Genomic DNA, 25103 nt, shown 5'->3' with positions numbered 1-25103 from the left:
GGAAGGTGAACTGCCACCTCAGCCTGGCCGGTCCCTGCCCCGCTCTCGTACGGCTCTTGGGCTCAGCGCTGGTCCTAACTGGCCTGCTTGGCCCAGCTTCCAGTTTACCCCTCATCCACTGGGCTGACTGTAAAACGAAGGGTTTTCTTTGAACAAGAGGTTTCAGAGGCTGTTCCTGACTGCAGCAAAGCACGCTGCTACTCAGCAGTAAGGGCACAGAGTCAGGATATCCTTCCTGCTCCTGAACTATCCAGAAATTGCAGATACGGATTATGAGACTTGAATGCTGCACTACTTATGATGTGTGTTCAGTCACCTAAATCACGTTGGCAGCGTTTGAGCTTTGCCTGGGTAATTGATTCAAATGTAAATTGAATGAATAAATCCTTTACAGCTAAAATATGCCCCCTTTTTATCTTGATTCTTTTTTGTTGAATGGCATGGAAAATAGGTAGTTATAATCTCATAAATAGATATTTGACTACCTTTGTAGGAGAGCAGGTAAAATGAGGTTTGTATGGTCTGTTTTGAAATGCTTTACTGTTTTGTTTATTGAATTACTAACCTGTTCATAGCTTGGCTTCTGTACTTCTGGTCAATAATCTGCTTGTGGAAATGTTTGTGCCACTCTTCAATGGCAAGGCCAGGTGGCTATTTATTTCTTTAAGTGCACATTAGTCGAGGGCAAAGTATCAGAGAAATTTATTTTTCCTTTTTAATACCCATGGAGTGGATATTGTGGTGAATGTGTACCATGCTGGCATCAAAAGTTCCTTTGGTTTGGGAATCTGCTCAGAGGGACTCAAACTGGCATCAGGACAAGCTTTTCTGAACATTTTGTGAACGTTTTAAGCTATTTTTTCCTTCAGGCTGCCCACACGTTTCATTTAGAGACAGGGTTCACATGCCAGCTACAAGCCAACAAAAGGCTGTCGTTTGAGCTTCCCTCCCAGCCTGGTTGTGTTTAATCAGCAGAGCTGCAGATGGTGATTCTTGGAGCCGGTGTCTCTTCAGCGCGGTCCGGCGGGCCCCTCGCTCCCTCATCCCCGGCAGTTCAGGGACGGCGTTTCTACTCCGGGAGCAAACATCCCGCCAGTGCATGGAACCAGGTGCTTGGCATTCCTCGGGCTATAAATATTTGGGCATTTTTCATGTCTTGGGGCAGGAATCCCAGTGCTGCGTACGCCGGGCACTTGCTGCCTTGTCAGGATTTTGCTCTGCCCTCGTCAGCTTTTCCCTTTGCTCTGGCATTAAAATAATTAAAATACCCTGAACGGATCATCTCTGTCCGTTCGGGACTGTCACTTCTTGCTGACAGCTATTGTGGTCAGGTCCTTCGGAGTGAGGTACTGGCATCTGCAGCACGGGAGAGAACACCCCTCGGCCCCCCTTGCGGTTTTGCTCTCAGAGTCTCTGGGAGTCGGGGTTGGAGCCCACTGGAGTGTAACATCCTTGAAACGTGTTACCGGTCACCGTGATGCTTCCCTGTGTCCTCGGTGTCTGTGTGAATGTCCAGACCTCTTTTGAATCTAATTAACTTCTTGGCTTCGGAGATGTCCTTTGGCAGAATATCCCATATTTTTGTCGCCAATGTCAAAACACATTTCCTCCTGCCAGTTCTCCAAAAGCCCCAAATCCCTGCTTTAGCTGCTTACGCCACGGTCCTGTTTGCTGGAGGTCTTGTGCTTATGTGGTTTCTTTTTCTTTATTTTACTTCTGCCTCTGCTTGTCTCAGCACAGTGCCAGGGGCTGGTTGTTCTGGGGCCACTGGTGCAGCAGTGCCGGGTACTGGGTACGTGATGGGATCGTACCCCAGTGCGACGGCAGTGCTGGGAGGCGCTGCCTGTGCCGCTTCTAAAACCGGTGAGGTCCATCTCCCACTGGTGTCCTGGAGGCACCTGTGTGCCTTCCACCACCCGCTGTTCCCTTGGCTCCTTGCTGGACAGAAAGGGATTGAATTGCTTCTGCATTTGTGTAACAAGAGGCTTGTTTGTGCCCTGTGTTGTTGCTGCCAGCCGTTGAGCATCAATATTTATGGATTTTGTTATACAGCTTCTTCAATGTGTAGTGTTGTTTATAGGGGGAAAAATTGCAAATAAAATGGTTCATGCCCAAACTCGCCACTATCCAGAATCTGAATTTCTCTCTCCCTATCTCTGTGCTGGGCTGTTATGAATAGGAGATTTTTGTGACTGGCTTCAGAGCCCGACTTCGGCTATTTAGAAAACATCCATTCAATAAATCATATGGGGAGCAGCTGCCGCTCTCTGCTGAGCCAAGGCACATCATATAAAATATTGCTCATTTATTTGGTTTGGTAGAAATAAAGTTGCTGTAGTGGAACATCATTACAGGCTGTTCTTAATTCACCTCAGGGCTATTCCTAATAGCAGCACACAATTCTCCTGTGACAGTCTGAGTGAATGAGATGGGTGTTTTGATGTCAAGCTGAATGTAAGAAAGGTTTTAGGAATCAAAGCTTTGAAAGAGAAATAACTACTGTTTGTGCTGTGATACTGGAAGAGGTCCCTGTTTTATTATTAACACTATAGCTATTGAAAGTCCTGACACTTGTTCCTTGGGGATTTGAAGCAATTCAAGCTGTGAAATACTGTTTCAGCTCAGCCTTTTACAAGCCACTGCGTGTTGGTAAAGCCGACGGTGGCCTTGATAGCTGGTGGAGGCACCCAGGGCTGGCATTCAGTTGATAATACTGGTTTGTTTTTTTCAGCTGTGTGGCAACAGGAAACCTGCTTCTGCCCAGCTCTTGGCTTACAGCAGACAGCTGCTTCTGTCCAGGCAGAATGGTTTATGAAAAGCTGTCCAAAGCATTTGAGTTTAGGCTCACTGCTTTGCACAGATGTCAGCAGCATAATATTCAGCAGTGGGGCCATGGCATCTGTAGGCATGTCATCTGCTGATCTGAAAAGATGCTCGAGGCTGTTGCTTTAAAAAATAAAAAAAAAAGGGTGAAGGGGTAGGAAGACAGTGTGTTGCAGTGTAGGACTGAGTGCACATTTCCTTTGACAAGGAACAGGCATCTAATCGGGATCCTGCTTTTCTCCTTAGAAAATTAAGTCTCAAAATGTCTTATCTCCTCCTTGCATCACGGCTCAGCGAAAACAAATGAGAGAATTGTGTGGGTCTGAAGCTGTTGCTGTATCGCAGGCAAGACAGCCAAGCGCTGTGATTTTGTTTTCTGCGTTATGTCTTTAATGTCCGGTCACCTGTGCGAGGCAGCAGGCGCTTCCCCGTCATTGTGGGCGTGGAGAAGGGAGCCGTGTAGCCTGCTCTGCCACAGCAGCGGTTCTTTGCCCTTGCTTGTCTTAATTATTCTCTATAAAACAGAGGTAACTGGCGGAAAATGTATAGTCGCTCCAGCTTCCAGAAAGCAGCTTGTGTCGCTGAGAGCGGTAGAGCTAACAATGCAACAGCAGCACCTGGATTCCTCCGTGCTGAATTGCATTTTGGTTGACAAAACAGCTGCTCTTTGTTGCAGCTGCTGGCGGGTGCAGCAAAGGCAGCGCCTGACCCCGAGCTCCCGCGTGCCCCATCACAAGCGGCGGCTGCGAGGGCCGCGGTGTCGCAGGCGCACGGGGATGTCGGTGCGGGTGACACGATGCTCCTGGTTCCTGGGCAGAAAGGAACAACGGGAGAAAATGATTTACAAGTCGCTGCTCTTACCAGCGTGTGGGCCTGAAGAGCGCGGCCGTGCTTCCCGTGAGCAATATTGCTGAGGCCTGTGGTCGTGTTAAACGTGGCTCCTCTCCTGACAGCCCAGATAGCCCCTGCCTAGCAATAACTTCTGCTGAAGAAGAAGGAGGAATTGTTTGCTGAAATAGCAAAGACCAGGGAGCAGAGCTGTCTTGCTAACTGCTAGAGATGACCTTGATTCTATGTGCGAGAGCTGCGAAGTATCATCATTCAATGAGAATATTTATTCTGAGCTGCGCGGCACAAGCTCAGAGAACCTCAAGACCTCATTTTCATCTGAGTAATTTTATGTGGCAAATAGAAAAGTCAATTTTTTTATTCAGACTCTCTGCTCCAAGTAAACCTCCAGAGTGCTCATCTCCTGTACATAAAAGTTTCTCAAAATACTAGTGATAAAGCTGTTTAGTTCAGCTGTATTTCCATGCTATCGGTGACTTTGTTAAACAGCAGTTCCCTGCAGACACTGTAGCTTTGATGCTACTTGGTGTATGGCACATTAAAAATCCTTAACTTGGTTTCTAAAGTCTCACTAAAAACCCTTCTGGGACTTTGATGTTGAGAAGATTCCACTCAAAGTACCCAAACTCTCTGAAGCTTGCCCGGCCTTATCTCGGAGGCAGACCAGCGAGTGGTTGCCTCGGGCAATAAAATATCAGTGGCAGCAAAAATGTGTAGTGATTATTTATGGTCTGAGCATCTGCAGTCAGGAGAGGCTGCTGGAAATTACCAGAGCCTGGTGATGCCTTGAAGAATCCGGTTCTTCATTTCAGAGACAATACTGCGTGCTGCGGTTCAGCCGTTCCGTGGTGATGCAGCTGGAACGCCGCCGCGGGGCTCCCGGGAACGTCACGCACAAATTCCGGTTGTAAGCGTCTGTGCCCCCGAATGTTTACAAAGGGTGTCTCTTGCTAAATGATAGGATGCTAAAAGCAACCGTGGATCCTTATTTAGGTTTTAATTAGATGGCAGCGAGCTTTTAACCGTGACACCCCTTTTCCTCTGTGCTCTCCGGCGGAGCCGTGGGGCCGCTCGCTCGCGGGGCCGGGGTGGGTGAGAGGTGCCGTTGCTCTGGCTGTGGAGCTCGTTAGTGGATGTTGTTAATGGATCCATCTGGGCTGTTCCAACATTAACAAAGTCTTGGTTTTACTGTGCGAGTGAGTGAAATTGGCCTTGAACCAAATTTTTTTTCTCAAGTTCACTCTCTGCTGTGAAATACTGGGGCCTGGTGTGTCGCTCCACTGTGCTGAATTTGTTTTCTGGGCTGGTACTTCGTTCTTCGCAGTGTCACATACGCATCAAATTGTTTTTCGGAGTTAAAGGGGAATTAAATGATCTCTCACATTTTTGTCTATATTGCATTTTTGTGCCCAGGAATCAATTCGACCCCACTGTGAATTGCTTTAGAAGAGCATTATCCCGTGCGTGTCTTGGAAACGATTTCCTGCAGAACATCCCCCACCATTTTCCATCCCGTTCCAGCTCTGACAGGGGAACACCGGCGCTTCAGCCCCGCGTTCGGCGGCCTCAGGCTTCAGCCTGCACCCGCCCTGATCTTGGTGCGTGGCTCACAAGGTTGGGGGGAGGCGGGGGGGTCCCTGTCCCCGGGGTGGGGTGTGCGTGAGGGTCCCTGTCTCTGGGAGGGGTCTCTGGCCCCAGGGAGGGTGTGTGTGTGTGTGGGTCCTTGTCCCCGGAGTTGGGGGTGTGGGGGGGGTCCCTGTCTCTGGGAGGGGTCTGTGGCCCCAGAGTGGCCCCAGAGTGTGGGGGGGTTCCCTGTCCCCGGGGTGGAAGTCGGGGGGGTGTGTGTGTGTCTCTGTCCCGGGGAGGGGAGGTGTGGGAGGGTCCCTGTCCCCCGGGGGTGTGTGTGGTTGGGAGGGGTCCCTGTCCCCGGAGCCGCCCGCAGGGGGCGGTACAAGCCCAGCCGCGCCCCGGCCCGAGCGGAGCCGCCCCCTGAGCCTCGGGTTCGAGCCCCGCCGGGCCCCGGCTGCTGCGGCCGCCGCAGCCCCGCGCTGGGTGCGCATCGGGCCATTTTCCTGCTCCCGGCACGTCCCCGGGAGCTTCTTCCTGGTGCTGGTGCTCGCTGGGGTGCGTGAGTCTGTCAGCAGCGAGGGCAGCTTGCTCCCACGGTGCAAGGTGTGGGCAGTGCTGGGTCAGCTGCCCGCTCCCAGCATTTGCCGGTACCGTGGCGTGAGGAAACGCGGCTGCTTCTCGCTCCCATTCACTTGTTTCCCCCCTCTGAGAGCTGAGGTCTTCGCCCGTTTTATTTGTATCAGAATTGCTCTGCAGTCTGGAAGCGGAGGAGCCGAGGGAAGATGCGTGTGAGATCTGTAATGCCTCCCCGGAGCGTAGGAGCCAGACGGGTACTCGGAATTCCCCGCTCCAGTTGTGGGTGTGAGTTGGGGGTACTGAGCCTCACAGCCGCCCGCCCCGCGGACGTGACCCTGCTCTTCACCCTCTCCAGCCTGCTCCGGGTTTTAGCTCCTCTAATGCCTCTTTGTCTCCTCCTTTCAGACTCACACGGGTGTTTTGAGGCTTCTGCCCTGAGCCAGGATCCACGTACGGACTGACACTGGCCGGACCGTGGAAGGGAAATAGCATATGGGGCTGTTAGACTTCAGTCCTACTCGTCAGAATAATTAACTCATTAGCGAGGTTTGTTTAACATGAGCTTATGCTCTTGTTTCAGCTGCAGTTTCTTTAGAGCAGTTGGTATCTTCCTAGAAATAAGCATTTATTTACATAATGCTGACTCCAAACCCCTGACTACTTGTAGGGGCTGTAATTTATCCCCTGAGGAATGTCTGGACAAAGCACGGCACTAATTCTGCCACCTGTGCTGATGATGTGTCCAAAGGGACCATGTCAAGTCTCTATTAAAGCTGAGAATAAGACAGAAAGCCTAAAATCTTTACTTACGGAAGATGTATGTGTGTAATATAAGGCTGCTGCTAATTCTTCCCAGGGATTAATAGAGACAATCAAGGACAATTTCACTCGATATTGCCTTTCTTTTTGTAAAGCAAAGCTTCCCCAAACCTGAGGCAAGGCAGAAACATGGCGCTGAGTCTGTGTTGCTCTCCTTCAGTCAAATAGAAATAGCTGTCTTTATTTAAAAAGTCTCTGTTGGCACCATGGTACTGACACTTTCTGAGACAATGCAACGGACAGAAATCCATTTTCCAGGCTGGAAGGAAGGAAAAAAATAAATTGGCAGAATGAAGAGTGAGGAGGAATTGAGGCGTTTACAGCGCTCGCAGCACAAGTGATTGGAAGTGATGGGAAGAAGGCAGGAAGGGGATTCATTCATCTAAAACACAGGGCTAGATATGACTTTAAGGTGGGCGCTGCATCGCTGAGAAAGCCACCCTGCCACGTCTCTGCTGGGGCCTGCGCCCGGGCGGGGATGCCAGGGCAGCTCGGCTGCCTGCAGACGCAGGGGGGTGGTCCTGGCGTGGGGCACCGAGCCCGTGTGCCCCCGTGGCCTTTCACTGGGGGCTCCGGGCTGCCCCGTGGGAAGGTCACGGCCTCTTCCGCTGGCCTGAGCGGGCCTTGGAACATGGGGCGATGTGGGGCGAGCGGCCCAGCCTGGCTCGTGTGGGGCAAGGTGGGAAAGGATGCTCTGGGGAACACGCCAGACCTGAAAAAGTCAAGATGCAGGATTTCCACCCAGAAAGGCGCTCAGGGTGGCGCTTTGACTTCAACGTGGTCTCTGCGGGCTGATGACAGGCACCGACAAGACCTTGCAGAGCTGGGTGACACCAAGGCCTGCCCGCAGCGGCTGGGGGGGGCTTTGCTGAGCTGTTCCCCCTGCGACCCCTGTGGCTGCTGCTGCTCCAGCCCTGCCTCGTGCAGCTCTGGCCTCCTGCTGCGGCCCGAAGTCATTGTCTGCAAAAGTGCCTCTGTTTTTGCACTGCAACTTGTCACGGTGCATCTGGCAAATGAAATTTGTCCCCTTTTTTGTGGCCGGTAACATTTTGCTCGCTTTACTTCAGCTCACATCTTGGAAGCAGAAAGGTTCCTGTCTATAAAATTCCTGGAGACATTGATTTGTTGTTATCTCATGGCACCGATTCGACTCGGCTTCGCTGTTTGTGCTCGGCATTGCGGATGCCTCCAGAAATCAATGCTGCCCTTCTCGCTCCTTTTGACAGGCGGCTCCTTAGAGCTGCTGCTGGGAGTCTTGTGTTATTCTCTGTTTTTCCTGCCTGTGCTCTCGTCGTGGCCCTTCCCTGAGATTATGTTTCTGTTTCTCGAGTTCCCTATGTAGGAAACTGCACGGGTGAGCGATCAGACACAAGGAAATCTGGAAAGGATTCTTCTGACGTCTGCCCACGCACAACATGCCACAAGTCCCCGGTACGTGCGCTAAGCAGGAGTCCTGGGTCAGTGCGAGCCTGGGATCAATTTGGCAAGGCTCACTGTTGTTATAACGAGTGATTGGTGTTAATTAAGCTGCTCTGCCCTTGTGGGCTGCTGACAATGGAAGCTGCTAAACCAACTGTAAATCTGGCTGTGGGGATTGTGGGTTTCTGACAATCCTCGGCTGAAGTCCAGTCCCAAAACTTGAGGAGGGTTTGATTCCTTCAGTTGTTACTAAAACCCTCCAGCTGCTTTCCAGGAGATTTTAGTTCATGCTTTGAAAAATCCTGTTGCTAGAAATTAGCTTTTGAGTTTGGCTCTGGGAGGATTCATCCGGGTGACTGTACAAAGACAGATGCTTCGCTAATGCAGCGTTTCTGGTCAGCATAATTCAGCGTGTTACCCTGCACTGGGAGCTCAGAGAGAGGTTCCCTCCTTCTGCTTCCCTGAGCAATTTCATAAACGGGAGTGGAAGATGATCTCCCCTGAGCAAGGCTGCTTGCACTGAGGAAGGATGAATACAGCACCTAAGGACATTCTCCAGTCTCTGGACTGAACTGCCACTGACCAACGCGCTGGCCGAGGGGACAGACCTACCACAGGGCAAATCCGACTGTTCCCATCGTCGTATTCCCCAGTAAAGTGCCAGGAGGGGAAAACAGTTCATGAAGCTGAACTTCAGGTCTTGGGAAACCAGGCTGGAAGTTACAGCTCAGGTGTAATCAGTCTTTAAAACTCATTTCATTTTTCCCTTTCCTTTTCCAGTTTTTGTTCTAGCAGCCTCATTTAGTTTGAGGTTTGCTGTGTCATTTTCCTACCCGAGTGCTTTCTCCTTTCTCCTGAGCTGGCTGCTGTTTGTTGACACCAGGGAAGTTACTTTCCGTCGCCATTTGAGCTGAGCAGTTTCATTAACGTTCACAGCATCCATTTGGAAGCAGTCACTCACTCCGAGGAAGTGTCCCTGCAGGACAACAGCCTGAATATTTGTACGAGGCAGCTCCATCACAGGCTGTAATTCGTGCTACCAGGTGTAGGTTTTTCACCTTGAGAGATGGGGATTCAGTTTATGTGTATTCTTAATAAGGAGTTACTATTTGCCCATTAAAGAAGTTTTACAGGCTAAGGTTACTCTTCTTTTTTTTTATTTGCCCCATAAAAATGAAGAAATTTTGTGTTTCTGTAGCCTGCAAACCTCTGGAATGTCTCAAACCCACCATTTGTCATAAAAAGATGGGAAAATTCTGATTTTTTTTCTTTTAGTCTTTAATGTTGCTCAACATTTTAGTTTGAGATGTATGTAATTCCCCTAAGTTTTTCCTAGGCTTCTATGACTCTGAGTATTAGAGAAAAAATATCACTGAATTTAATAATATTTAATAAATTATAATATTTATTTAGTATTACTCTTCTGAACTCCCTGTTGCTCTTTAAGCTGCCATCTTTGAGCCACAAGCTCGGGGAATGCCAGAGGCTGCTCCAGAGCTTCTTTCCTCTGCGGGCGTTAGTCTTTCCATAAGCCCTTCCACTTTCTGGCATTTGTGTTGTGATAATCTCTTCTAGCATTTCTTGCAATGCTTCATTTTAATATATATTCCCATGTCACTGCAGAACTGAATTCAGCCTCCTGGTAAGTGATATCTAAATCATTGCTGTAAGGAGAGAATGAAATATAGGTGCGTGAGAGGAGGCAAAGGATATGACTGAATAAGAAAAACTCGCACAGCAAGAAAAAATATCTACAGTGGCGTGTGAAATGTGCTGCTTCCCGTACAGCTTCTGCTCGCTGCTGCTGGTACAACGTGTGTGTGTCAGGTACGAACACGGGTACCTGCCTCTCGCCATTTAACTGCGACATTATCTGATCTGAGCGTGCCCTCGTGCTGTGCATATGCAACCACCCGGGTGTTTGTTGCACACACAGTGGCACGTCTGAAACCATTTGGAAATCGACTTTTGTACGTGCTCAGCAGCTGAGTCGTGCCCACAGCGATGCTCCTGCAGCGCGTCCGAGGCTGGAGCAGAGTCTCCCGAATGCTTCGCTGTGGACATTTGCGATGGCCACTCGGCCTTGAGCATTTGGATGAGGCTCTTTGAAATGGAACCAAAAAGGAGAAGCATGGGTAGGTTGTCCCAGGCAGTAAAAGCCCATTAGGGCAAGCAGCAGAGCCAGCAATAAAAGCACTAAGTGTAAATCACCCTGAGGCAGCTGGGCAGGAACTGGGGAAGCGGGACTAGAGCTGGTGGTCGATGTCGGCACCGCGACGTGCTGGCACGGGCTGCGGGAGGGACCCCGCTGGTGTGCCCCTGTGCTGTGCACCCCCGGAGGGGCCTGCGGGCGGGCTGCCGTGCTGCTCCGTGTCTTCTCCCCGCTGACCAAGTGCTGCAGCCACAATCTCGGTGGGCAGCTGGGCTGCATCTTCTGCGGGAGATGGTTTTTGACTCTGCTCTGCTGCTCCAGCCTTCTCGGAGGGGCTGACCCCATTCCCTGGCTTTGGGACTACTCCACCATCCGTGCACCAGACGCACTCTGGATTGAGCCTGTCTTAAATCGAACAAGGGCTCATACAGCGGTTCATGACGGGGTTGCTTCGTTGAGTCTGAGCTCTTGGAAGTTGGTGCTGAAGGACCCTCCTGCTCGGTGGGAGCACTTTGCTGTTACTGCAGGAAAACACCCTGTGTGGTATCGAAGAGCATCCGAAGAGTGTTTTTGCTGCCTTCTGTATTCCCATGGGAAAGCTAGCCCCAACTCGCCGCGGTGGTAACAGCTTTCTCCTAACTTCAACCTGAATGTATTGGCTTGTGTTTGTTCCTGTGCCAACATTGTCCATGAGCCCGAGCAGCTCTGCTCTCCTCTCCTCTCCTCTCCCTCCCCAGTATTCACCCCTCTCCTGTGTTTGTGGAGAACGATTGTATCTCTGCTCGTCTTTGTTCCCCGAGGCCGAGCGCGCCGGCCCCTCTCTGGTTTCCCCGTCAGCTCGCAGCCCGTTGCTGCCCAGTTTCCATCTGAGTCCGTCCCTGTTGAACATGGGTGACCAGACCTGAACAAAGTCCCCAGATAAGATCTTCCTGGGGCCCTGCACAATGGAAACTTCCGCGAAGCCTGGCCAAGGTGTCCACTGAGGGGTAAGATTTTCATCCCCACGGGATGAGATTTTCCTTTGAAATACGTGCTTCTGCTGCCCTGGGCTCGTTCAGCTAGCTTAAGCCTTGCTTATTCAAAATGATATTTATTGTTGCCTTTATACATTTCAATACAACTTCATTTTTTACAGTCAATTCATGACACACTTTATGGATACAACTGCAATCAATTTGAAGCTTGGTTTTAACAGAGCCTACATTTATGAGGTTTCTACAGCCTCTCCACGTTGCTTTTTGTCAAGAAAATCTGTTTCCAGCGCTGCATTTGAAACAGAAATGAGCACTGTAAGTCCCACAGCTCCACAGGGATTGTTTCCTACTGTAAGTCCCCTTGAACCCATGCCCGTGTGCTCCATGTGCTGCCTTCCCATGCAGGCAGCCCCATCAGCCTCCTGTCAGATTTAGATGCTTCAGTAATTCTCACGATTTCCCGAAAGGTTGGTTTCCTCAAAGCACGGGGATCCCCGCTGGGGCACCATTACAGGGCATCCTTCTTAAGACAGACTGGGGGGGAAAGCGGCATCTGAGTGATCCAGGCCACAAAGGGAAACGGCAACCGGTCAAGTCAGCGGTGACGTTACCTCATATAAATCAAGAGAGGTGGCAGCTGGGTGTTGCTTGCAAAGAGCAAGAGCGCGGAGGGATGTCTGCTCACGAGACGTGGAGGCTGCGAGGAAAAGGTGTGTCTGCTTGGCTGCGGTTTTTATATAAGGGCAACTTCTTCCATCTCCGCTGCAGGAAAAAAAGGGAGGACGACGCAGAGTCTCGACAACTTCCAGCAGAGCCCGAGCGGACCCAAGAGCCCTTCCCAGCTGGCTGCAGCTGATGCAGGTAGTAGCCTGGTCTGTGCCCGGCTGGCGCAGGCTGCGCGGCGGCAGGGAGGGCTGCGGCGTCCCCGAGAGCTCCGGAGGACGCGCACGGCGTGCCTCGTGCTGGGCTGCTTTAGTTTGAGATCGAGCTGTGCACCAAGCTCCTAATCATCTGCCTAGGTCTGTCACTTCATAATTAAATTTATGTTCATAATTATTCTTTATAACTTTATAGTTAGCTTACTTCTGTCGCTTGAGCTTTGGCTTATTGCTTTTGAGGTTAGAAAGAACAAGAATAATCCTCAGGTGCTTCCCTTGGCAAAGACCCTTACCAGAACACGTGTAACTTTGCATCTGAGGGATACAGAAATAATGACTGCGTAAACATCAGTTCAGGGGAAAAGCAGCTTGGTTTTCTTTTGTGTGAACATGTAGGATATTTTGGGCAAGTCACAAAGGACCAGGAAAGGGCTTTTATTGACCCACCCTTGAAGTCTGTCCACGTGTGTGGATGTGAACAAGTTGTCCTGCCCCAGGCTCACGCAAAGTCTTACTTGAGCTCGGTGAAGTGTAGAGGGGGGATTTCTCACTTGGCCTCTTCCCTCGTAAAGACACTGGGATCCCTTCTTGGAGCCTTTCCCTCACTTTTCACTCTGATGTCTCCCTCGCCAGCAGGGGAGTCTCCTGGAGATGACGATGTTGAAGCTTTTTGGAATCGTCTTTTTCTGCGGTCTCCTCTCACCCTCTCAGGAAGTCTTGTCCGGTCTGTCCTGCGCCGTCAGCGCGGGGGCGATGCAGAACGGTAACGAGGAACCACGAGCCCTGTTTGTTTTGAAAGTGATGTGGGACCGTGACATGGAGTGAAACCTCCTGAGTGTCTTCATCTTTGTTTTATAGTTGCTCAGGGCTGCAGGCTTCGCTCAGAGCTTCTGACAGCCATCGCGGGGTTCGCGGGACAGGGAACTGGCTCTGCTCCAGAACCGGGGCATGTTTCAGCACCAAACAGCCCTACAGAATTTCAGGGCTAGATCTGGATTAGTTCCTCTTTTTGTCTTAGTTTCTCATTTCCATATTGGAGCAGCTGATATTTGGCAAAGAACTGCTGTGAAGTTTAGCAGCCGTGTTAATATTTGCAGTGCTCCAGCAAAAGAGAGAGAGACTTATTTCAGGTTGCTTCTATTAGTAAAAAAAAAACCCAAACAAACCCCCTTTACAAATGGGAAACGAGTTGTGAGTTGAAGCACAACCGCTGAGTGGGGTCACTGTTGTTTCTGGTAGTGCACAACCTGACTGTAGTCTGTAAGTGGGAGGTCTGGGGTGTTCTCTGCTGCTGCCCCTCGAGGTTAATTCACTGAGGGCAGCTTTGGTTTAGTGCACGCTGTAAAATATCATCATTCCCTGTGTGATCTGACTGCACCGGAACAGCTAATGACTCGCTAAGGGGTTTTGGGGAGCCCTGGGGCTTTGTGGGAGCCCTTCGCCAGGACAGATCTGACCGAGAGGAGGGAGGTCGTTGCTGCAGGTGCCGGCCCTCATGCAGAGCTGTTTTCCAGTTCTCTCAGATGCCATACTCCAGAACGGGCTTCTCCAGCAGCACCTGCAGGGCCTCGTGCTCCCCAACATCCTGGGTGAGGGGGGTCTGCTGAACTCTCCCACCAGCATCACCGGGTAAGTGGAGAGAGAGGCCTTTCTCCGGGAGCGCACCTTCACCATCGATTCCGACGCAACCAAAGCTGAGCTGCAGTTGCCACGATTGGCCCGAGTAGTTATCCTTGTTGTATTTTGATACTGAAATTCTGACTCGATAGGAGTTTTCTGTGTGGGAGCAGGTGGATGGTGAAGCGCACTGCAGGTTGTGGGTGCAGATGCAGAACAACAGCTCTGGTGCTGCTGTTGATACCGAGATGCTTGACAGCACTGAGAAGGGGAGGAAGGGGCCGCAGAGAGAAAAACCTGACTGCTCTCCGAAGTTGGCTTCCACCCCAATCTGATTCTAGGTTGCTGCCTTTCGGGTTTCGGCTGCAGGCTGCCTCTCCCCCGGAGCTGGTGTCTCCTGTTTATAATAGTCGTGCCTCCAGCTGGAGGTGGCCGTGGTGACGTGGGCACTGTAGGTTCCTGGGTGGGTGCAGCTGCTCAGCTGTAGGAAGATGCTTTTAATTTGTGCCAGCTTTTGCTGTTGTTTGCAGCCTTCACCTTGTCAAGGTTTGGCTCCCCAAGCTGTCAGTGGTGCTGCTGCCAGGAATCGGGGTCCAGCTGACCATCGCCGCGAAGCTGGAGCTCAGCGGCAACTGGTGAGTGCGGTGTTTCGCGGTGGGTGTTAAGGGAAACCCCTACCCACAGGCTTCCTATTGTGCAGCGTTTTGCATTTTTTACAGATTTCTAGGTATTTCTTACCTATAATAAAGTCACAGAGCAGAGCAGGCACCAGAAGATGCCTCGTGGCGTTTGTAATGAATTGCAGGAGATGGAGGCGCAGTTTGTTGCGTCTGGCTTTGCTGAATTTCTCTGGTTAGAGGCTGAGAGATAAAATCTGTTCAACCCATTTACTTTTTTCAGCTTGGTTGGCCTTCTTTCAGAACTAATTGATATCTTAGTGGATGTGAACATTACTGCAAACATTAAATGCACGAATTTTGAGTCGGGCACAGTCCAGGTCGTCATTGAAGACTGCCTCTGCATTCTTGGTGCCATAAAGATCAAGCTCCTTTCTGGGTAAGTGCCTGTGGATTTATGTTTTCCGCTGCCTGTAATCCTCTTCTCTTTATCCAGTGATCTGGACAGTCTGCCAGGACACAGACGGTGCTAAGCTGATACAGAGCCAGGCCTCAGGGAAGTAATTTCTTTCCCATTGCCAAAGCCAGTTGCTTCAGTGGAACTGTCAAAAAATGTGGTTGTTGGAAGATGAGGGTTAATTTGCCCTGTTTGCCCGTGGAAATTTTCAGATCTGAAGTAGGAGGTTTGGTACCTCTTCCAGTGCACTTTCTTCAGGCTTAGCGAGTGAACTGATGTCCAAAGGGTAGGAATTAACAGGGCGGGGAGTGTTCTGGGAAAACAGGGCCATTGCTTGCCCTGGTTTTCTCCTCTGCCTTTGGCTGCTGTCACAGAAAGATGCTGGGCATATGGCCGTTCTGTCTGACCGCTGTGGGTGGGTGTAATTCCATGCAAATGTCCCATCTCTTGCTCAGTCTTATTAAATTCTTGGCAGAAAGAATTTGCTGACTTTGTGTATTGATGAATGCAACAGTAAATTGATCATGGGAAATATTTTCTTTTATTGCTTTTGAATGACTCACTTTTCAGGTTCATTGAATTTCTCCTAATTAATTTTTGCATTATGCATGATATTTCAATCAGTGCAGCAGCTGGTTTAAAAGAGACCGTGTAAGTGAACAGAGGAACACGGCTCACCCGCTCTGCGGGTCATATTTTAAGTTTCAGCAGGATTTAAGTGCTGGTGTGCAGGAAGTGAGCTCCCTGTGGGGTAAGGGCGAGAGTGGATGGACGCGATTGACTTCATGGCAGTTCCTCAGATGTGTCTGTAGGCAGAACTTGGGCATAAATAATGAGATGCATTATGAATTCCTGCTGGCTGTGGCTTGCTGAGTGTGCTGCTGCATGTTCTAACCCAATAGTCCAGAAATATATTGATTATCAAAAGTAAATGGCTCTGCGCTGCCTGCATGCATCGTGCACCCTGGAGTGATCTCATTCAGCAGCAGTGTGGAAATGTCACGCGGCAGATTTCTCCTCTTGTTATTCCACATGTTAATTGTTTGTTTCCCATCACTGACATGGAGATATTTCATAACAACTCCACCTTCCCTTAACTACAGCACTGATTTAAATACCAGAGGGAGACAATGAAACTCGGGTTATGCTGTGAGAGGCTCACTCCTTTTGCGCAGCGATGGCTGTGCACCCCGAGTGCTGAAGCCTTCGCCTCTCAGAAATGAGCCCAGCTCTCCCCTCGGTGAGGCGGGCGGCTCCTTGCCCTCCCCACCTTCTGCACAGCCCCTGCTCCTGCCAGTATTCGCTGCAGCCGCGTCCCTGAAGAGCCGGCTGAGGACATCGCAGGGTGTGAAATGAAGGCTGGCGATCCTTTGGTCTGGAGCTGTGTTTGTAGTGATTGGAATGATTTTTTTTTTTCTCCTTTCCAGTTTACTGTCCCTATCAGTAAATGAGATAGTGCTTAACCAGCTGACAGCAACTCTGCCCGGTCTGGTAAGCCTGAAGATTGCTCTCCTTTCATAGCCGAAACACACAAATATCAGGAACAGCATGTTACAAGGTCAGAGCAGGCTGCAGCATCTCTTGGTGTTGCTGGCCTGCGCTGCCTGGCAGGGATGCCCGTGCCCAGCCCAGCTGCTGCTGGCATCTTCCTGCCTGCAGAGTGATGCCCGAAATATTCCCCAGATCAAAGCGATCCCCTTCGGCTCAGCACCACGGCTCCAGGGCTGCTCCGCTGCCCCCAAGCCCTTGGCAGCACCCCAGCTCCTGCCTAACGCCCCGCAGCACCTTTCCCCTGGGCACTGAGGTTAGAAGCAGCGGGGCTGCGGGGGGGCGGCGAGGGGGTGCTGAGCCGTCGTGTTTCTGCTGTGTGTTGCAGCTGTGTCCGGTGGTCGATATCGTCGTCAACCTCGTGAACATCCAGCTCCTGGGCACTCTGAACGGTGCGTTCCTCGGGGGGCGCGAGGGGCCGCAGTCCCACCGCGGGACCTGCCCTTCCCCACGTCTGGTCCGTAAGCGCGTCGGGGAGGAGCCGCGTGGCCGTAGGGACCTTCAACTCGCACCCGAGCTGTCCCCGTGGACTGCGCCCACCCTGGGCCTCCTGACGCCGTTTTTATATGTCACCCTTGGATTTAGCTTTTTAGCTTTGATGCTCTTTACGGGCTGTATTCAAACAGCAGATCCCACAAAGCTGAATTTGGGGATGTTTTGCCTGTTTTGAGGTCAGCGAGCCTCCCGCAGAGGTGCCCGGTTGTGGGTGTGAGGTCTGGCTGGTGGCCTGCAGGGTCGGGGGACGACTTCATGTCACTGCTTATTTCCTAACGTTGTAATGATCTGTTTTTTCTCCGTGAAGCGGTGATCCCGGTCGGCACGGCGGGAACGATTCACTACCAACTGGCCAGCCTCCCGTTTACCTCCGGCTTGTTCCTCGGGTTGGATTTAGATGTAAGTTAACGTTGGGCAACAAGACCCTGCGGGCCCGAGCACAGCGCGGTGCCTGTCCCACCCTTCGCTCATCCCACGGGAGCCGTTGTCTTCCAATACAGTGGGCTAATGGCTTATCCAAATCACCCCGAAATGACTGTGTGTACTTTCTTCAAGCCCTCTTTTGCTGTTTACAGACTTACCCCGAGAGTATCTGTCTGTCATTTGTAACTGCTGGGACCAGCAGTTTTCATCCCCTCCCTGCCCGCAGCCTGGGTGTGGGCGCTCTTTGCCTTCACTCTTCAGTCTCTGTGGTGGGCAAATGCTAACCAAAGCTAATGGATGAATTTTTTACTTCTGTCTCACTGGGGAGAAAAAACCCAAACAAACCAGCAAAAAACAAACTGTGCTTTCAAACAGGAGAGCTTAAATAAAAGAAAGTGGGCAGTGAGAAGCAACATAAGCACTAAGGAGTAGCAGGGGCTGATAACAAACACCGCGGTCTGGACGGCCGCCGCTGCTGCTTCGCTTTAGTGCAGATACTTCGCCGGGGTTAGTCTTTGCGCCCCACGCTGGGATGGTCAGAGTCGGTCTCCTTAGCGAGGGGTTGGTGTCGGGGCGAGTTCGTTTGGAGCCTGAGGATGGCTCAGGCCCAGCTGGGTGCTGGAGAGGGGGAGGGCAGGGCTGGGACCACCGGGCTGGCAGTTCTTCACCACTCCTGGAGTGAAATCACAAGGATGAGCTGGAGCAGTGAGTTGTGATTTGGATGAAATGTGTTATTAGCTCAGGCAGCCTCCACTACGTGCTCTGGCCTCTATCAGCTCCTTTCATCTATTAAATACAGAGGGAATTACTCTGAGTCCTCTGCTTTCCCTAAGCTGCTGGCTGGAGGAGGGCTGTTCAGCTGGCACAGACCCTGCTCTCTCCCTCTCGAGGATCTGGGCTTCCCTCACAGCTTTGGCGGGTCAGTTTAATGTCCGTGTCTCCTCTCTGCAGGGTGCAGTGAAGCAGGTGGGCGGCAGCATCATCCCCCACGACTCGTCCCCCTCTGCCCTGCCTCCGCTGCTCGACAGGCTTCTGGTCTTGGGACTGCGCCAGAGCTTTCTCAACGCGGTCCTGTCCCTCCTGATCCAGATACCGCCGCAGACCTTCCCCTGCACGTCGGAAGCTGTGAGTGCAGCAGCAGCTGTATTTCGTGCCGGGGGAGGTGGCAGGGGACATGTCTCAGCCCGGCCCTTGCCTGGTGCAGGGTGCGGGCAGTGTCTGGCACGCACGGCACGTGCAGCCACCCTGGACCTGGGTGCTTGTGCTCACTTGCAGGTGCTCCAGGCCCCAGCGCTGCTCCTTACTGCTCTTTTCAGAAAACTGTAGTAGCTCGTGCAATGATCAGCACTTCTTGTTTCTGTAGGGGCACCCCCAGGGATACCAGTTGTGTACTGGTTATGCCCCAGACTCCTGGAGGTCTGTAATCTGTTACAAGGAGTCTGCAAAATGTCACTGAGAAAAGCCACTTCATATAAGCAATGCGATTCTCTGGGCGTATGTGTCTTCCATACCTCCAATCTGTGCTTCTACTGGGAAATGCTGGGGCTCTACACACTGACAGATGTTGAAAGCCTCTGGGTTACATCCCATCCGCTGCTGGTTGCTCTCACCTTGCCTGACCGGGCAGCTGGGAAGCGGTGGAAAAGGTGGAGGGCTTGGGGTGCTGCCGTGACGTGGGTCTGTGTGTGACTGAGCTGCCTGGGGTGTCACTGGGGACAGCGGGTAGATGAGGGCTTGGGGACTGGCCCCAGGAGCACCAACAAGCTGGCTGGGAACAGGGACACAAGAGGGAGAGGGCTGGGGGTGGCAGGACAGGCGGCTGAAGTCCTCTGGAGTGCTCACGGGGGCTGCTCGCTCTTTTATTCCAACAGTTCTCCGGTGCCAGCCACCTGCAAGAGGCCATCACGACCCTCATCCCTGCCGGGGTGAGTCACTTCTGCTGGCGTGAGGGTTTGTGTGGAAGTCCAAGGCCGTCCATGATGCGCCTGGACGTGCCGCCGTGCTGCTGCCAAAGTTCTCCAGTCCTCTGCCCCCTCCTCTTGGCCGTGCTGAGCTCACACCAGCAGCACAGCTCGAGGCTGCCCTGCTGAGCCCGGGAGGGGCTGGGGGTTTGCACCCAGCCCCCGGCATGGTGCTGGCTCTCCTTTGTGCCCTCTGCTGTAGCCAACCTTCTCCTGCTCCCTAAGCGGGTGAACATCTTCTCTCACAACTCAAGAGAAAGAGCTGATCAGTGTCTGGCATCTCCCCTTTCCTGGGCACCCTCCTATCCCCCAGTGTCCACCTTCGGTTCCTCAGTCCCTCGCTGCCTGCAGCAGGGAGCGCTGACCCGTGCTGCTGGACCTATTTGCTCTGTAAATTTGGTGTGTCCAAGGTCTGTGTGACCTTGGGGGAGGCCCTGCGGAGTTAGGGGGCTGTGAGCCCACCACAGGGCTGCCGGTGCAGGTACCCACACCCCTGCGTCCCCCATTCCTGCAGTGCTCCGCCTGCCCCGGGACCAGTCCTCTGAGCATCAAGCTGGCGTTGTCTGGGAACCCGCTCATCCTCTTGGAAGAAAACAAAGCCACCGTCGAGCTTTCGGTTGTCATTCAGGTGTTCGTTAAGAGTTTAGATGGCTCCATCCTCAACCTGCTGCTGCTGAAGGCTGTAAGTGTGGCTGTGAAGAGCTCGGACGGCCTGGCAGCCGGGCTGGGGACGTCTCCGTGGGCTGATCCTCTCCCTGTCTGCTCGCAGGACCTCGCCCTGAACGCCCGCGTGTCCATTGCTGGAGGCCGACTGGTGCTGGGCTTGTCCCTGGGCAGGTAGGCTGAGCGCGGGGTGTTGGACCCCAGCCCGCTCCCGCGCCCCGAGGCAGCCCTGGCTGTTCAGCCACGCTGGGGAGCTCCGGCTTTCCCAGAGCTCGGGGCACAGGCTCAGTTTTCTGGGAAGCAGCGGCCAGAGGAGAGCAGGACAGCAGGAAGGTCTGTAACTGTGTCCCTTGGTGACCCGGAGCTGCCTGAGCTCGGGCAGAAGGGACAGGAGCGTTGAACAAACACGGCGTTGCAGGTGCTGCCCTCTCACAGGCCGGTGATGTTCTCTGCATTGGGACGTTCGCTCCGGAGCCGCTAACAAAATGTTTGTCAGAGTCTGTAAAACAGACGTTTCATTTCCTGAATCTGAGAATGTCTCATACCTGGCCCATGGCATGAGGTGGACAGGTATCGCTGACTCTCAGGAAACATTACAGCAGTGGGAAAGTTTTAGGAGACTGGAAGAAAAGTGTCAGTTTTATAACAAGGAGAAATGATGTAACCTGAATAATTGTAAGAGTGTCAGCTTGACTTTGATCCTGGGCAGTAGTTTGAAATGTCTGATATTGGACATGAGTGATAAAGGAGTAAAGGAAAGTACTGTCATTAATGCCAGTCAAGGTATGATTAAAGATTGGAAAGCATTCCTTATAGTGTGAGGTTTGAGGATTTCAACCCATTTAGCTTGTCAAAGAGCTAGATTTAGAAGCAAAATTGGCCTAGCATGTATGCAGCGATATAGAGAATAGAAATGCATCAAAGGCTTTTACTTCAATAGACGAAGATATAACAAGATCCAGTAGAAGCAGAAAGGAGAAATTCAAAGTGGAAATAAAGCATACGCTTTAGCTGTGGAGACAGTTGTCTGACTGCAGTGATAGATGAGGAGCTGTAGCAAATTCTCCAGAGCTCATGATCTTTAAATCCAGACTGGATGGTTTTTCTAGAAGCTTTGCAACTCCTTTCCTAGGATGAGTAACTACCTGAGCACAGGAGAGGGAAGGGAAGCCAGGGGCTACTGTGTGCCCCCTTGCAGTGCTGCTTCACTTACAAGCAAATAAAAATTAGGTGAAGCTTCTATTTTCCTATTGTCTGCTCTCTCTCGCGAGTGCAGCAGTGCCAGCTTTTTGTGTCACGCTGCTGCGATCCCTTCAGGGACGCCCCGGTGGCTCCTCGCAGGGACCCCGGGCTGGGGTGGGGGGAGGTGGTCGGGGTCTCCCGGTGGGGGTCGGTGAGCTCTGGCGCCTGACGGGCTGTTTGCTTTCCTTTCCTGCAGCACTTCCCTCTCCTTGGAGTCTTCCGACGTTGGCATCAGTAACGTGAGTCTCTCGTGCCAGTCTGGGCTTTACTGGGCGGGCAGGGCCGAGCCCCTCGGCCTGGGGACGGGGGGGACACGCGGTCACTGCGTGGTGCTGTAACGTGTCTGGCTGCGGTGGGTCACGTCTGCCAATGGTCTTGGTTGCCAGCTGCTCCGCTTTGTAGGCCGTAGAGATTCTTCTTTTGCTGCTTTTCTTTTTCCTTCTGCCTTTTCTAATAACGGCCCCCAAAGTCTGTCTGTTTATTCGCCCCTGCTTGGGCAAAGCTTCCACGGAGCTCCGGCGGGAGTTTTACCTGGTAGAAGGTTTCCCAAAGGAAGCACCAAATACAAATCGAGGAAGAGAAGTAGATTTGCCTTAAAGAAAAGAGGGACTCTTTGTTCTCTTGCTGTGTCGGTGGGGAAGCGGTTTCCAGTCCCGAGCTCTGGCTGCCTTCCAGCCGCAGCGCTGGGCTGCGCTTGCTGCTGCCGGGTGCCTGCCAGCGCCGCTCACGCGCTTGTTCCTTCTCTGGTTCAGATCTCGGACTTGAAGCCCCACTGCAGCAGTCTGCTGGCGGAAACGTTATTGCCCCTTCTCAACGGTAAGGCGAGCGGGATAGCCATAACCCTGGGAGTGCTTGGAGGAGGGCAGAGGGATGTGTGTGCATGGCTGAAGGCTGTCAGGAGAGTCGGAGCAACTAAAGGTCTGCAGTCCCCACTGTGAGGCTGTAGTTAAAATCCCAACTTTATTCTTACACCATCCACCCCAGCTTCAGTCCTAAGGGCCCTGTCAACAGCTGGTGGCAGAGAACATAAGGAAAACCCAACCACATCGTCCCTGCTCTGCTCCCCTCACCCTCCCTGGGAGCAGCTCTGTCGCGGGGCGGGAGCTGGGCTCACCCCTCCGGGGGGTAAGGACCTGTCTGTCCCCTGCAGGTGCTCTGGGCGTCGGGATCCCTCTGCCAAACGTGCTGGGCATTCCCTTGCTGAAGGTGGATATTCGGATATTAGTGGTAAGTGTTCACTGAGGCTGTTTCCTGCTGCGGAGCACCGGTGCTGGTCACTGGGGCAGTTTCTAGCAGCTGGCTCTGTAGCAGGGCCCTGCCAGTGGTGGCTGAGTGTGCCAGAGCTGTAGGCTTTAAGCCAGAAAGGGTTGTTCTGTCTGACCTTCAGGGCAGAAAATGCTGCCTGAGTGCTTCATGCCCACGAGCGTTATCGAACCAGGTGGGCAGTGAGCAACGTTCAGCCCCACTGAGGCGGGTCCGGGTTCCCCCCCAGCTGCCTTTCCTTTCTGGAGAGCTCCATGTGAGCAGCGCTGGTGCGGGTCCAGGGGGTCTGACAAGCCCTTTCGAGTGGCACCATTCAAAGTGTCTCGAATTGCCCTAAATTCCAGCCCTGTGCATCCTGGAGAGGTCCCAGAGGAGCTGGGATATTCTCCGACACTTCCCCAAGGGCACTGTGCCCTCCTCAGTACGAATTTGGCGTAAGGATTTTTGCCAGAGGGTTTTCTGTTCTCTGGGTGTTGCTGACAAGCGGTTGTGAGCCAGCACCCCTCGAAGTCGGGAAATAACGTGGATGTGTCACTCCTTGTGCTTCTTCAGGGCCTGCTGGTGATTCTTGTGTGAGCTGGGGAGTACAAGGCACAGAGGGCTCTTTCTGGGCAGAGAAGGAGGAAGAAAAACCAGCGAGGATGGAACATCGAGACTGGCATGATCTATTTTTCTTTTCTGAACTTGATTCAAGATTCTTGATAACATTTAAGACACTGTAAGGTTAATTGGCTCGTGTGAGTACTAAGATACTTGTGTAAGCCAAAACCCAATAGGCAGCTCTGTGTAAAAATATTTATTTAGAGAAATTAGCATGATTTTGGGGTCACAGTCACAGCAGTTGCACGTGATGCTGTAGTGGAATTGTTAACTTTGTTCTGAGGGAAAACTGTTCTTGATATAATGAAAATATTGCATATGGCTTCCCAAGTAAATGCCACCATCCGCGTTCAGGAGGGTGTGAAGGGCTGAGCAGGAGCTCAGGATACATTTGTCATGTAACTCTGTTAATAAACATTCCTACTTTTTTAGTGCTTGGAATGAGGTTCTGGTTTCTGATGCTTCTCTGGGAGAGTATCTGTCCTGCCTTCTTTTTTGCTGGAGGGGATTAATTTTGCTGGCACGCTACAAAGTCATCTGTGATCTGTCACTGTCCGGGGGATCTGTTTGACTTCAGAAAGCGTAACCGGGGCGCTCGCTGTCTCGCAGAGCCGGGGCGGGGGCTGCGCGAGCCTGGGATCGCAGAAAAGGGGAAAAGTTGTCTTGTACATCTGGAAATGGCTTTTCCTCCCGGGGCCTGGCCTCCATCTCGCCGTTTATCGCGTGGGGCTGAGAGGGAAGGAGCCGAGGAACCTTTTCAAAAGGAAAGGGCAGCGTCTCCTTGGTGTAACTCGTTACTTCTGCAGCTCGTAAATCTAGTGCTCTGAAATGCTGGTGTCGGGGTCCAGGAGTAAATCCAGAGCAGGAAACTGCAAGTCAGAATTCATAAGAACGGGGACAATCCTGCCCACAGTGGAAAAAACACTGAACGGTTGTTTTCCAGTGTACTGGCACCCCAACACGCTGGGAAAACCTTTTAATGGGTGAGCAGTGGGAGCGGGGTGTGATGGCCCAGCTGCTCTGCCTGGGCTGTGCCTGGGACTCCGGCCTCTCCAGCCCTTGCTCCAGGAACATCCTGGTAAAGCTTCGTCCCTCGGCTGCTCCATGGGGGCTGGCGAAGGGGCTTGTCCCTGTTTCTGCAGCGTTTGATCCATCCGGGCGTCACGTCCTGCTCCGTGTGCCCCCGGCAAGGGAAGCGGCGCGTCGCCCGGCGGCGATTCCTGTGGGACCCTGGGATACTGCCCAGGAAAATCACAGGTTTTGTTTATGCCAAAGACACTAATACAAACACTTTTTTCAGCATTTCTTTTTCTGGGTGAACCCAAAGTGACTGCTGGGGACAGCACCGGCCATCTCCTGCAGAGGCAGCTGTGCTGGGGGGCTCTGTAAATCGGGGGATGGAGGGGGGGAGCAGCAGAAGACCCCAGTTCTCCAGCGTGAGCCAGCTCTGCCCCGAGCCCGCAGCTGGGCCCAGGTAGGTCGTGTGGGGCTGGGGGTTGGGGTGTGCAGCTCCTGTGACCCCACACTGCAGATACAGAGCTGAGCACTAAAGCCAGAATATCCACCGGCAAATAAATACATCTTTTTACCACTGTAGCTTATTCCTTTTGGGAAACTGGTTTAAGATATATTAGTCAAAGAATAATGGTTGCAGCTCTACCAGGAAACTTTTATTAGGAGCAGTTCCCGCTATTGCCAACTTCGAGCATTAAAATCATTAGTCAGGTCCCCAAGCTGGGCATATAAACCTTCAGGGTTTTTTACTCCTTATAATAAATCAGCTTGACTTGTTTTGTTTGCTTTCCTATTTCTGAGTCTCTGAAATATGAGGTTTTGAAGTGCTTTTCAGCAGCTCCAGAGGCTAGAAACGATGTGTATAGCTGTTGCAAGTGAAAGCAGATGTGTGCGTAATTAATATGATTTCACGGGCATCACCACGGCAGAGCTCAGGCGGGAGCTGCGCGGCCGGGGGCAAGGAGGCTCCTCCGGGCGTCGTCACAGCGACGCGCTCGCCCTGGCCGGGGGCGGCTGCCAACAGCCCCCAGCGATGGAGGAACTGGGGCGGCCTTAGGAGCTGCGTTACCATCCCACCCTCCCATCTCAGACCCTCGGGTCTGGTGTGGGTTTTTCCCCCCCTTTAGTTTCCCGAACACGAGCG

At 52.3% G+C, this 25103-nt stretch overlaps 1 protein-coding gene across 5 annotated transcripts; it reads left to right on the top strand.

The window, feature by feature from the left end:
* The first annotated feature begins 7063 nt into the window (after positions 1 to 7063).
* LOC141931086 (BPI fold-containing family B member 4-like) lies at positions 7064 to 23386 on the top strand. Of its 5 annotated transcripts, XM_074842799.1 has the most exons (22): positions 7064 to 8067; positions 9679 to 9697; positions 9844 to 9882; positions 10038 to 10190; positions 10735 to 11193; positions 11343 to 11496; positions 11950 to 12042; positions 12693 to 12822; positions 13574 to 13688; positions 14207 to 14311; positions 14577 to 14732; positions 16178 to 16241; positions 16627 to 16690; positions 17101 to 17192; positions 18168 to 18341; positions 19088 to 19141; positions 19692 to 19859; positions 19947 to 20014; positions 21279 to 21321; positions 21835 to 21898; positions 22233 to 22309; positions 22898 to 23386. In XM_074842799.1, exons 6-22 carry the CDS (start codon positions 11350 to 11352, stop codon positions 22919 to 22921), a joined length of 1638 nt encoding a protein of 545 aa, XP_074698900.1. In that variant the 5' UTR covers positions 7064 to 8067; positions 9679 to 9697; positions 9844 to 9882; positions 10038 to 10190; positions 10735 to 11193; positions 11343 to 11349; the 3' UTR covers positions 22922 to 23386. The 5 variants fall into 5 exon arrangements, with proteins under 5 accessions (XP_074698900.1, XP_074698903.1, XP_074698901.1 ...); XM_074842802.1 differs by having other exon boundaries at positions 10038 to 11193; positions 12696 to 12822; XM_074842800.1 differs by lacking the exons at positions 7064 to 8067; positions 9679 to 9697 and having other exon boundaries at positions 9722 to 9882; positions 10058 to 11193.
* Positions 23387 to 25103: the final 1717 nt, after the last annotated feature.

Source organism: Strix aluco, chromosome 17 (genome assembly GCF_031877795.1).
Source record: "Strix aluco isolate bStrAlu1 chromosome 17, bStrAlu1.hap1, whole genome shotgun sequence".
Taxonomy (NCBI): Eukaryota; Metazoa; Chordata; class Aves; order Strigiformes; family Strigidae; genus Strix; species Strix aluco.
Note: the sequence above shows the minus strand (reverse complement) of the source record. Positions and strands in the feature narration are given on the sequence as shown.

Excerpts from the sequence above, each read along its gene's own strand:
- LOC141931086 (XM_074842799.1), top strand. The coding sequence starts at position 11,350 with ATGACACACTTTATGGATACAACTGCAATCAATTTGAAGCTTGGTTTT. Across the intron at positions 16,242-16,626 it reads CAGCAACTCTGCCCGGTCTG|CTGTGTCCGGTGGTCGATAT; the intron begins GTAAGCCTGAAG and ends TGTGTGTTGCAG. Across the intron at positions 19,142-19,691 it reads CGACCCTCATCCCTGCCGGG|TGCTCCGCCTGCCCCGGGAC; the intron begins GTGAGTCACTTC and ends CCATTCCTGCAG.